This window comes from Plectropomus leopardus, chromosome 17, assembly GCF_008729295.1.
Source record: "Plectropomus leopardus isolate mb chromosome 17, YSFRI_Pleo_2.0, whole genome shotgun sequence".
Taxonomy (NCBI): Eukaryota; Metazoa; Chordata; class Actinopteri; order Perciformes; family Serranidae; genus Plectropomus; species Plectropomus leopardus.
In genome coordinates, this window is record NC_056479.1 from 15,957,436 (window position 1) to 15,971,208 (window position 13,773).

At 41.0% G+C, this 13,773-nt stretch overlaps 1 protein-coding gene across 2 annotated transcripts in view; it reads left to right on the forward strand.

The window, feature by feature from the left end:
* Positions 1–12,594, forward strand: part of olfm2a (olfactomedin 2a) — a 57,492-nt gene extending 44,898 nt beyond the window's left edge. For both annotated transcript variants that reach the window (XM_042505254.1, XM_042505253.1), the window contains exons 3-6: positions 5,244–5,399; positions 8,085–8,304; positions 10,019–10,125; positions 11,870–12,594. In XM_042505254.1, coding sequence (XP_042361188.1) covers positions 5,244–5,399; positions 8,085–8,304; positions 10,019–10,125; positions 11,870–12,544 — 1,158 coding nt within the window. In that variant the 3' untranslated portion in view covers positions 12,545–12,594. The remainder of the gene's footprint in view (positions 1–5,243; positions 5,400–8,084; positions 8,305–10,018; positions 10,126–11,869) is intronic.
* Positions 12,595–13,773: the final 1,179 nt, after the last annotated feature.

Here is a 13,773-nt window from a genome sequence, read left to right on the forward strand (position 1 = left end):
CAAGAGTACCAACAAACTTAAGGTTGTCAAAAGTATGGATACTTAGACCACATGTTAAAAACAATATGATTTCTATTATGCATTCAATCTATCGGAGGCATAACTTTGGTTTAAAAGGTCAGTCAAAGAATCTGAGCACTTTATGTTGCTGCACCTACACAGGTTAGCCCTAACATATAGACAACACTAAATAAGAGCACTGATGTTTTCTATATGAATTAATAAACCAATTAAATTCAACAAACTGCTGCTGAGGAAAAATATGAAGAGTTCAACCAACGCTCTATTCACTGCCTGACAAAAACCACCAAATTCAGAGAGGGGACACAGAATGATCACAAAGGGAGACATACACAAACACAAACAGAAAGTTTGCTGCTTAAGGGCACCCCTCACTCTGTCGTCGATTAGCGCCACACATAAAAATCTAATTCTGGAGGAAACAATGCACCTACATGTTCGTCTTCATTCTCAGGTTAATACAGTAACATTAGTAATTATGCTTTTCTTATTTTAAGGGGTGTTCATTGGTATTTACTGCTTATTTTTCTTTAGACTTTTCCTGAGCTGTCCACCTCGCAAGGTTATCTTGTTTACTGCAACTGTGGTTTCCCTGTTGGCAAAGAGAAACATAATGTTTGGGCGGGTGACATAATTCAGGTGAAAATCAGGTTATCTGGTTGCCTATTTCTCTGTGAAAATCAGTTAAACCGTAGAGCTCATCTATTTAAAAAAAAACTCAGTTGGAATAATTTTTAAGTGTACAATGTTATGTATTGAGTCTTTGTCAGAGATGCGTACATTTAAACTCAAATTTTCGAGGGCATAGTTTGTGTTTCCCTTATGATTCGATACACAAAGTAAAACTTCAGAAATTACGACAGAGAGAAACAATCGCCTCTCTGACACACTCTCAACAGAAACTGAATATTACAAGCTTTGCAAATATATTATTTATCATTGAATTGGACTGAGTTACAGTGTGGGTGTTCATTTTATTGTCTCTACCCACCTCTGTACATGCACGCTGCTTGTAAGACGCCAGTTATCCGAGCCAAGTGCTCCCGTCAAATACAGTCCACAGCCCCGCCTAATGAGGACACCTGGGGTCAGCACTATTTGAGCTGCATACACACTACGTGTCTGTGTGTATGTGCACATAATAACACCACGCCCGCTAAAACATCCTCATTTGAACCCAGAGCATGTGTGGGAATTATTTGAGCGGACCAGATTCACAAAGGCTCTCCCTGACACAGAAAGCCAAGGTTGCACTAACAATGTCAAAACCACCCTCTGTTCAAAGAATGTAAAGTAGCCTTGTGGAAAAGCCTCTATTCAGCTTTCTGCAAAAGCAGACAAAGTACCATCCAGAGCAGAGCTGACCCTGAAGGACGGTGGTGTGAAAATGCTTGCGGCGCTGGCTGTAGAGCACCTCAACCCCCTTTGACCTCTCTGTCCGACTAAGTTGAGATGAGATAAAATGAGATAGAAGGGCACAGTCAGGCATGCATACACACAAAGACACTTTGAGACTTGGTACATAGTGAGTCATTACTCGGGACACCTGCAACTAATTGGATTCTGGGAAGTTTGAGGGTGGGGAGCGTCATTTACGGCCACAGGAAAGCCTGAAATGCCGGATCTGTGCATGTGTGTGTGTGTGCAGATACGTTATCACAGCTCAGAGGACGGAGCAGTCCCAATTGCCAGGAGGATGGAGACACTGCATTTGTTTAGACGCCAGGCTGGTGGAGCAGTTTACTGTTACACATTTCTCCAACTATTCCATCTGCAGAGCTGTCAAATAAGTTTTTAATTGGTGTAGAAAATATATTCTGACCAAATATTTCCCTGGCCAGTTCATGAAGCATGTGGGAGATGAGCTGGGTGTCGAAAAAAGTAGGCTGGACGCGGAGTAATTGAGTGGGCTGTCAAAGTGTAGGCAAGCAAGGCATTTGGTGCTAAACAGACTTTATGTCAAACTGTGACCTTTGAGAGTTGGGACTGTTTTTGTTTTTGTTAGGAGTGATTTGAATAAATAGCTTTTTTGCGCTCTGAGTTTTAGCGGTGCGTGTCTATGTGGGTGGGTGTCTGTTTGTGTGGGTAGTTGGACATATGCACACGTGATCCACCTATATGCACCAGAGCCTTGCAACATTTGTCAATGTTCAGATGATTGTTGGCCAGTTTAGTGCAACGTGCAGGAGATGAGGGGGTGTATGAAACAGTAGGCCGGTTATGCAGCAGCAGAGTGGGCTGTCAAAGAGTGAGCAAGCCGAGTACTTAGTAAAAATTAAACATAGTGCAGAACTGAGATTCAATAAACACCTACTTGACAGCAGGTTTACACCTCCATGAGACTTATTTTGTTTGCATTATACTTTGTATGTATTCATTAACTTGCGTACACTGTCATTATGGTACTGCAGGCCAGCTACCCCTCTGTTCTGATAGCTGTGGGAGGTCAGGTATTTGTATACTAACTGGGTACCTGTTGATTTTTATTGCATAATTTATTAATGTGTTTTGTACTTGTCGGTATTGTCATAGAAATTCTGGACTGGAATTCTGAAGTGTGCTGCTTTTTAAAGCTTTTAAACTTTCATCTTGGTTGTTGTTTCTTTTTGTTTCTTATTCTTTGCATTTGCTCATTGTTTGTTGCCTGTTAATTTTGTTTTTACATATATTTAGTTCTGAGGGGATTCAAGACCATTTTAAAAGACTATAACTTGTCCTCATGGATAACGCTATACTCTGAAGACGTTTAAGTCCATGCTCATGTGCCAAAGCACATATTGTAGTTAGGTTTAATTGTCACACTCATGCATCTTTTTATTCATTTTGAGTCCAAAGCTCAAGCTTTTAATTTATAGTTCAATCCACATACTGGTATCCAGGCATTGCCAGACCAATTTGCAAATGTGAATTAATCTGGAACCTCGCAGTTCATTTTTAATTTCCAAGGGGCATTAGCAATGGCCGTAGACCAAAATGCCTCAGGACAGATCTATACCTAGTCAGAGTGACAAAACATATGATGTGTGCAAGGGGCAATTGTAAAAATACTAAAGCAGTGGTTCCCAACTGGTAGGTGGTGGTCCAAAAGGGGCTCTATTTTGAATGGACAGCATGTGACTCATGAACATGTAAAGTTTGTTAAAAACATACTTTATTTTGAAGTACAGTAAATTTCCGGCACATAGAAGTGCCGTTTCTGTTTATTCTTGCAAGTGTTTTTTTTTTTTCGTGGTCAAAGCCAATATGTTGCTTATATTTTGTGAAATAAATCATAATGTGTGGACCTTGAACTAATGACTAAAGAGAAGTCTGGACGTTGTAAGTGGACCCGTTGTGAACCACTGGACGAAAGCATGCAGAGATGAGCTGTGTTAGTGTAGCATCACTATATCTGTGAAGTGTTGCCATTTGTGCCATCAGAAGTTTGAAATATTACTTTAACATAGAGTTTCACATCAGCCTCAACAATCTTGTTTTCAAAAGTGCCTCTACTGCGCTCCTCTTAACCAAGCAAGATTAATGCTCGCTGTCATGTCTGCAGCACAAGTGTGCGCAAGCCAAAAATGAGATCATAACATATTTTGCACAAAGGCTCTGCAAGTTGTCAGTCATCGTTGAATCCTGCCCAAATATTAGATAAATAGTTGTGATCAGCCCGACCCAGTTCAGGCTGGCTGGAAATCTGTCCTCCAGACACATCTGCTAGAGCAAATAAAATATGAGGTTACAGATTCGTCTGGTTCCCACATGGAGGACGACTGGGGGACTAGGGCTGAACAATGAATCAGAAACAAGCTGACAGGATGTAAGAATCCAATTATTAAATAACAAAAGTTGTGATTAAAAGAATACAACCAGGCTGGGAAGACCTGGCCCATGGGCTTCACCTAGACACACACGCTGCCCTAAACCTTGTATGGAGATAAGAGGAGATAAAGAGGAAAACTTGTAAAATGTCACATGCAAGTCCTGATGCTCGCAGTACTAGTGTTTGTAAATAGTCATGTCTGTGTTGAAGAGCAGTCCATCTATGTATAATGTATTATATATTTTTCTTAAGTACATAGAACATAAAAGTGCTCTCACTTTAATTCAATTCTACTGAAGTATTAAGTGAAAGTTGGTGAGCAAAAGTGTACTGGGTTACATTTTTAAAAGGAGGGTAACAAAATACACTGCATTATAGTAAAGCAGCATCGCCACAGAGCCTTTATGTCCAAACCAACATCAAATTCCATTTCTTTATGAAGGCATTTTGCAGCCTGTGAATACAGCTGATTAGCAATTATAAATATGCAACAGCCTTCCTCTGTACAGCCTTGCTAGAATTCACCAGAAAAAGAGGACAAAACTCCACAAATATGACTAAATAAAAGTCTAAGGACACCACGGCGGGTGGAACAAGCATTAATAACTCACATAAAAGACACAGTGTGCCACTTCTCATACAATCAACAGCAGAATAAAACATCATCAAAGCAGACAACACAGAGATGTATAAAGAATAAAAACTCCACAGCAACAGCAGCCACAAACATTAATGAAAAAAGAGACCATGCATGGTTTCTGCACACTGCGATTTCTAGGCAACACAGCAGTGCATTGACTTACAACAATAAGCAAGTTTCTTGTTCATGTGTTTAAAAGGCATTTGGCAAGTTTCGTACACCATGAAGTCCTCTTCAATCTGCTCAAGGTTTAGCCTCTTAGCTTGTTCATTCTCGATGCTTCTAAAACTTTAGACCGAAAGAAACTCTGAAATCACTATATATTCATTTTCTATGTCTATTTTGATCTATTAATCATCTCTCTATGTGTCTAAATGCTACTATTTGTTATTGCATGTGTGCAAGGCAAGCTGTTCACACAAATTGCCCCAGGTGGGATTAATAAATTTGTCTGAATATGAATTATTAGTTGTTGTCAGTAGACTCTTCAGCAAAAAGTTTTGGTTTTGTCTAACCAAAAGCTTTTTAAAATAAAGATGCTTAGTTTGCTATTGTAGAAGACAAAGAAAATATTTACACTTAACAGAAATTACTCAAATGAGTAATAAATTACCAAAAACAGCTGATCAATAAACTAGAAAATCAACTAAGTTCAGCTTTAATTGTAAGCTAAAGCTGCATGTCTGATGAGGAGCGGATGGGGAAAAAATCTTATTAACTGAAGAACTTCTTGTGTGTCCTGGGTATGTGTATGTGTGTGTGTATGTGTGACAGGTTCAGAACATTAGCCAGTCAATGGAGGTGCTGGACCTGCGGACGTACAGAGATCTACAGTATGTAAGGAACACCGAGAGCCTAATGAAAGTGGTGGATGGAAAGCTGAAGGTGGCCTCTGAAAATCCCCGCAGTCTCAATCCAAAGGGCTTTCAGGTAATTGGCTGTCACACAGTGGTGCGTGTGTGTGTGTGTGTGTATTATTCTCAAGCGAATGGAGATACTGTTAGATGTGGTACTGCTCTCCGTGCGCACACAAACTTCGCCAGATGCATTGCAATCTCTTTCGCTCTTCACAGACAATAAAATTTTGTATGACTCTCGATAGACTGCCGCAAAGGTACACAAATTCAATTCCAGAGCTATCTTCGAGTCATTGAGTCATGCGCAGAGGAAATTTGAGCATATTCACATGCTCCTGAATTATTTAACTTCTGGACCTAGATGATTTCACCCTTTACATGCTTTCCTCTCTCTCCTCACTCAGCCTCTCTCTTCCTCGATATACTTAACATTCTGGTGTCTGCTCATAGATAACAGGCACATATATTCGCATTTATCTCTACCTTATCTCTCTACAAGCTAAGGCTCAGCTGCCATTATCAGCCGGCCTTTTTGTCTTCCTGTCAGCATGCTGTCTTGCCCAGGGTTTCTCCACATTTCTCACACCCTTACAGATATTAGATGGACCATAAAATAGTTTGATTAAAAGATGCCTTGATAAATGCTTAAGTGTGCTTTACCACTGGGACCCTGCCTCAGCACAGCGGCAGGCATGAATGGCGGTGTTTTGCTCTCAGTGTGTTTTATTAAAGCAAGTCCAGTGGAGGTAATGAAGACGTTTATGAAATCAGCCCATTCCTCAGGAAAGCCTGAGATTACTTAAACATGCACAATAGTAAATATTACATCCCTGGACTTGTCTGAATGCAAATCCGCAATCCAATAAAGAGAGAAAAAGTCTTTAAAAAAAAAAAAAAAAAAAAAAAAAAAAAGAGTAGGATTTGACCAGAGCAGGTTGGCTGATGAATGCGTGCAGCTCAAAGTTGCCAATGGCAGAGCGTGGGAGATTAACGAGACCGAATTTTCGCGGCTTGAAAAGGGGAAAATGAGATTTATGATGTGGCGCCACAGGGCTGAGAGCTGCTCCATCACCAGATTTACGATAAACCTTAACAAGGAGGAAACAGCCCCTCCTATGGCGGCCGCACTTTATTGATACACCTATTTCTCTCTTGAGCCTTCTACCTTCCACACAGGCAGCCTGGCTCTCCTGCTGCTTCCTGCACTCCTAACTAAGGACACATTGTTCTTTTCACTTCTAAACACATGAGTCACGGACCAAGTTTACTCCCAGCAGCTATGTGCTCCTTATTGAAAATCACCAGAACCAGATGAGACAGTAAACAGGCATGAATTTGGCCAAATTGATGTGTTAATTAGGCAGCTTTCTTATCCAGACAAAGGGTGGATATAAGAATGGATAAAGAATGGATATAAATTAGTACATACGGATCATACAGCGAAGCCCACACAAGTCAAACAAGTGGGTGGAAAATTGATCAGCACAGAAACAAAAAAAGCAGGCGACTGAAAAAGTGTTGTTGAATTATAATGGGCATAACTATTGAAAGTGATGTGTATAATAGTTAAAGCCAGTGATGCTCAACTTATGATGCCAGGTGGCTCACCAACTATTTTCTAATTTACAATATTACAGTGGGAGTTTTTCATTGTTTGAATGTAAAGAAGGTGTAATAGTGCACAAAAAGCATCAAAACAGAACTTGATTAAATAAAAGCGCCAGATGAGGATCCACCATAACTTCTGAAAGAGGTTTCAGGCTAAGCCCCTGAATGTCATCAAATCCTGGAAACACCTCCAGATACACCTTACCTATACGGGGCTGCTGTGACTGAATTTGCCCCTTGGCAAAGTAAGTGATGTCAGCAAACACAGAAAGTCTAAAAACAAGCAAATAATTTTATATATCCTTATCAAGCAGCAACCTCCAGGGCTGACAACACGAGATTGCCAAAAACTGCAGTTTCTAGTACGCCCATTTCAGGTTGGCTCCAGAAGCCAAACCATCTCCATAGACCCCCCATGTGAAAATGCCAAATATGACAACTGTAGGGAGTGAATTTCTATATAACATTTCATATAACCCACTTGTTTACATTTCATTAAGGTTTAAAGTTATGCATGATTTAGTGCAGGGTGCTTTGAGTCACAGGTTGTCTGCCGATAGCGTCCTCTGCTTCTCAGTCAGATCCACAGCTTCTCCACAGCTCTAGCCTCTCGTCGACATATAGTCACTTCTGGCTCAAAAACAACATGGGGACGGCCCAAATGCCACACTTAGCCACATCCATTCTTTGTACAGTCTATGATCCTGAGAAATATTATTAATGTTTATTAACTGGCCCTATGGCCTCCTATCACGTTGCGAAAAGGGCAAAGCAAGCTGAGTGTCCGTGGTCTAAGATATAGCCAAAGAGGGTGGAATCCAATTTCCATGTGTATACCAGAAATGTCAGTCATACATAAAAATCGCAGTAAATTATATGTTGGTGCAGTTCTACAACGAATCTCATGATGAATGACGGTGCAAAGAAGTGGAATAGATGACCTGCTGTCCAGCTACAAAATGAGCTCCTGATATTGAGAGATGATGTATGAACCAGAAGCAGCAACCAAAGATTGGGGGGCCTCTTGCACACAATCCTCTACACTTACTACCATGGTCGACCTGATCCCCTGTCCTATATAATCCCAGAGTTTAATCTTCTCCATCCCTTTCACGTTGCCATGTGTCTTCCTCTGTGATAACTATCTTAGGACTTGAAAGACAAGGTGACCCAGCTGCTCCCCCTGCTGCCAGTGCTCGAACAGTACAAGACGGATGCCAAGATGATCCTGCGTCTTCGGGAGGAGGTGAGGAACCTGTCCTTGGTGCTGATGGCTATCCAAGAAGAGATGGGTGCCTATGATTATGAGGAGCTACGCCAGAGAGTCCTGCTGCTGGAAACCAGGCTCCACTCCTGCATGCAGAAACTAGGTATAAAATATATGCAGCTGGGTTTGGGTGTGTGAGTGCACAGTAACTGAATGTTTAATTTTAAAATTCATTCTCAAATATCATTGTGTTACCTAAACAATAAGAGGCTATAAAACAGCAATTTAAAAAAGAAGCAGTGATAACAGTAAGATCACTAGTGATCAAATGTCTGTGAAACACTGTCAACAATTTCACTGTTCTCTATGTTCAAGTCATCTGCATAAATTAGGAAAAGTTGACTAGAAAGCCCGAATGAATTATTGATCGTGTTTTCATGTAATGTATTAGCATAAACTGATGATTTTACAAAATCCCAGATATATAAACTGATGACTTCACAAGAAAAGACTGCAGTTAGCCTTTAGGTCAGCTATGTTTTGTTATTGTCTTCAAATTGGCTGTAAGAGTTTGCATAAAGCAAATTACTTTGTGCAGAGAGATATTAATTAGAATTTTTTTGCATAACCTTTATAAAATGTTTTACAACTCTTGGTAAACAAATTAAACTACAACACAAATCGTCACAGACATCTTAGAAAAGTGATGAAATACATGTAAGAGTATTTTAAATATGTTTAAAAAAAGATAAACCCATCCGTTTTGCATATTACCTGGGGATAATCAATCTCAATCATATTTTTTTCCTCTGACATGTAGTGGATGCAATTGCATCTTTTGCATCTTTAAAATTGCAAATTCTGATATCACCATAAGTAAATCCATTAGGGAAATGCAATAATAACATCTGTGAGAATGCTGCTTTTTGATACATACATGTGAGTGTCATCTGCAAAAGTGAAAAAACACGTTTTATGGATGTGCACAAATTGTAAACGCTAAATTGCCAAAACCAAATAGGGCCTTTAATTGAGCTTAGTGGAACACCGTGTTTCATATGAGCTGTATAACTGGAGTTCCATTGCAAAGAACTAAAAACCTGTCTGTTTGACCCTCTTTACACCTTGCATTAAATGCATTTTTGGATCTGATTAGAATTGGATAGTGCTTGATCACATGAAAGTATAGGTGTAAATGCAATGACAACAGGAGTATGATCTGATCTGCCAAATCACCTCCAGAGGTGAGCAAGGTTGCACTGTGACCACATTGAACAAGAGTGTAAATGTAATGGGACTGCAACTATTTAACAGTAGCTGTGGCCTTCCCTCAGGCCTATGGTGGTCTTTCATCTGACGCTAACACTACAGTAGTGTTTTCCTCATCTGTAATGTGTGCTTCCTGTCAATCACCGTCTTTCCTATTAGGTTGACTTGTTTCATTCTTGTGGGCCTCACTGTTGCTCTCTAAATCTTACTGAATGGCTTTGACATATATAACCAGCAGATATATTTTTTATTTTACACCAACAATAGCACTGAAAATTCAGACAAAATCACAATGTACACCTTATGTAACTGCAATTTTTTAAAAAGAAAACTTTACAGCAGGAGGGGCTGGGGCCCATTTGGACTGCATTTGGGTATTTGCTGGACAGAGCAGCTTCAGCTTTCAGTGTGGACACTGGTGAGACATTGACACTAGGTGAAAATATAATTAAGTTAAATCATAAAGAGAACACGGATACTAGCCAAATTTTAATGGAATGTGTAAAGGGGTCAGTGTGTGCGTGTGTGTGTACTGCATCACATTGTGTACATGTATATGCTCTACATATATACATTTGTCTTGACCCTTTCTCTCCTTTGACCTCCAGGCTGTGGGAAGCTAACAGGTGTCAGTAATCCCATCACAGTACGTGCATCAGGGTCAAGGTTCGGCTCCTGGATGACAGACACTATGATCCCCAGCTCAGACAACAGAGTAAGTCCCTCTGTTTCTATGCTGCCCCCTTACTAGAGCCCTCTAGTCCCTGCTACCTACTTCATAGTTCAACAAACATAGAAGATAAAGCAGAACCAAAGTCATGAAAAAAGTCTCACTGCTTCTCAATGGAAAAAAATATTCCTCACAGCAACACTGTCATGATACTTCGGTGACTGATTGACTGTTTTGCCGGAGTAGGACTTCTCATGAGCTCTGGCGGAGGGGAGACAGAGAGAGAAATGAGGATGCAAAGCTGAGTCACTGATGGATTGCATCCCTTTTCCTTCTCCCTGTCTACCTCTGTCACTGCAGCTCCAGCTGATTAATCACTTCATCATCAGTGGAGAAATGAATGACTTGTTTGGGCTTAAGTTTTCGAAATCACCTAAGTAATTACCAGGAGTGTGCTGAGATGCACTGGACCTAGGTGATATAGTAATGGCTTCAGCTGATTAGAGGTGACATGTGGTTTCGTTTGGGCAGATACATGGTTAGGAAGCAGGTGGAAAATGACACAAGTGAGCAAGAAAATGAAGAGAAATTGTGGAGCCTGATAAATGGGGGAAGTAGTGGCAGTGGAGAAGTGGAAGAGTATATTATTAGCCATCTGTAGGGGAGAATGGAAACTGATGAAGTTTAAGAGGAGAGATGACGATGGCCTTTTTTCATCCCCACACTGATCCATAACAGGCTATACAGATATTGCCAACAGAGAAGGTCAATTTCTCTGATTGAATGCCCTGATCTTTGTCTTTAATCACCTTCCTTTCTGAGATCACATCAGACACTTCAGATCAATTACTGATTGTATTAATGGCCACATACATCAACAATATTACACAAACACCCGCACCAATCATGATAATCATATTTAGGAAACGTCATTGTCGTTGAGGAGCAAAACAAAGCGGAGCCAACTTGATCTAAATGTGTGAGAGCTTCGGTCTGGCTCAGCTCTAGGGACTCATTTAGGAGTCGGGGGAGAAACAATGCTCTGTAATCTCCCCTTCTCCATAATTCAAGTGCTGTAGCTCACCACCCCCAACTCCTCCCATGCACTTTCTCTCCCCCGACTTGAATTGTTTTTGAAGAAAAGAGTTCATTTTATAACTGTAAAGGAGGCGGGAGCAGCAAAAGAGAAAAACAAAGGGAAAGCGATGGGTGGAGCATCAGAAGAACAAGAGCTAAATCTTAACAAAGCTCCCCTTGATATGTTAAGAACAAAATAAATATCTTTGCCAACAGCAGTTTAATTGAATCAATTAAAAGCTGAACTGTGCCATGGCGGAAGCATTGAGGGAATGAGATGGGAGATGCAGCAAGAGAGGGGCCATGTCAGTGGAGAGATCCGCTGAGAGTGCTTGAGGAAAAAGATAGAGCTGCTAAATGGATTGATTTTTTGTAAATGTGGACTGGAAAGGCCAGGGAGCACAAGCAGTGGTTGACTGCAAAGCGTGGGCAACGTCTTCTCTCCCACACACACACGGAAGAAATCGATAGTTCTGCGCACACATGAAGAGTGCTCATGAAGGCACACAATCAGTCAAACAAGTGGAGATTTGCCAAATAGGCACATCACACTACTTTGTTCAGGGCATCGCCAACAGCAATATTGAAGCATTGCTCACAGTGCTCTTGCAGAGAGGTGTGTCATGTATAATACTCTCCCATAACCTCAAGATCTTTTTATTATTTCCTTTAGTTTGTCGCCCTATGGGAATAATTTGTCTTCTCTCCACAGGTGTGGTCAATGGATGGTTACTTCAAGGGACGGCGTGTCCTGGAATACCGCACAATGAATGATTTCATGAAGGGCCAGAACTTTGTGCAGCACTTGTTGCCTCACCCCTGGGCAGGCACTGGTCACGTGGTCTACAACGGCTCGCTGTACTACAACAAGTACCAGAGCAACATCATCATCAAGTACCACTTTCGTTCTCGAAGTGTGCTGGTGCAGCGAAGCCTGAGCGGGGCCGGCTATAACAACACCTTTCCCTACTCCTGGGGTGGCTCCTCTGACATCGACCTGATGGCGGATGAGAATGGCCTATGGGCCGTTTACACCACCATCCCCAATGCTGGAAACATAGTCATCAGCCGCCTGGAGCCCCAGAGTCTGGAAGTGCTGCAGACTTGGGACACGGGTTTTCCCAAGCGCAGTGCTGGAGAGTCTTTCATGATCTGCGGTACACTTTACGTCACCAACTCCCATCTGGCTGGTGCCAAGATCTACTTTGCCTACTACACCAACACATCAAGCTATGAGTACACAGACATCCCCTTCCACAATCAATACTCCCACATCTCCATGATGGACTACAACCCCAGGGAGAGGGTCCTGTACACCTGGAACAATGGACACCAGGTGCTCTACAATGTCACACTGTTCCAGGTTATTAAGACTTCTGGGGACTGAGAGTCTTCAGACTGACCCACTCAAATAATGCTGTGATCATTGTTGGGGACGGGCAAATGAGCTGGGTGGAGCTGGGTAAAGGTCGTGGGTGGTGTGGGGTTGGGGGGGCTTCAGTGTATGGGCATAGGCTTGGATTTTTTTAAAGAATTTCAATCTTCATAGAGTGCTATTATTCACATTCTCAAAAAACACACCGGCAGCAAGGTCGGTAAGATACAAAGACTGAGCGCTTCTCTTATTTTTCTTCCTGTGATGAGTAAGCATGGTTCTTTTTATTTGTGATGAGAAATAAATATCAATCTTTACCATTTACGACTTTGTATTTCATTTTCACTTTCATTTCAAGTAGACCTTCACTGTATCTCGGAGGGGTAAAAAAACAAAGAAGAAACTTTCTGTGATGTTGTAAAAACACAGCTTAAAACTTGGCTGTGTGTACTCCCAAGGTGGGTGCTTCTTTAAAAGTATAAATAGGTGTCTCTTTTCTTTTTTAGTTACCACTAATGTTTCTTTTATTTCTTTTTGAATGAAGGGGAACTGCAAATATTTATTCTGCGTTCACTGACACCTAGCTACGATACTCAAAAATAAAGAAAATGTGTTTTAGGTGAAGCTGCTTTCAGCATGGAATCTAAAATACCTCAAGTCCCCCTTCCACTCAAAAATATGTTTTTTATCATGTTCATGTCCCCTAAGATGTCTGACCCGGACTATATTGACTTGTATCTGTGCATAGTTTGTCACTGGAGAGGTTTTTTTCCTGTACTGAAGGAGGCAATGTCTATGTATTTCCCTATAATCTGAGTTTGAAACATACGCCAAGCAAGAAAAAATTAGGTACATCACAAACACAAAAGCCAATTGCTGTTTTTTATTGGAAGCACATAAATGGGGGAACAGACTTCAACACCAGCAAAGAAACATGAAACCTCCAGCACTGAGCTGACTTGTCAAAGAGTTCAAAAGATCAAAGAGTTAGCATAAGCATAGTGAAAGTTTTGACAGTAAGCATGGTAGAGTGTGCAGTTTTTGGATGTAGACTGGACCCTAGATCTTCCACTCACTATCTACCAAAATCTCCTTTCGTAGCAAACATTATTGTATGTTTCACAACAGTGTCAGCTAATCTGTTCTCAGCCACTGTGTTAGCCTACAAGCTAACAAACACCATAAATAAAATTTGTTGATTTTAGTGGACAACAAACTCCTCATCTGAGTCTGGGTCTGTC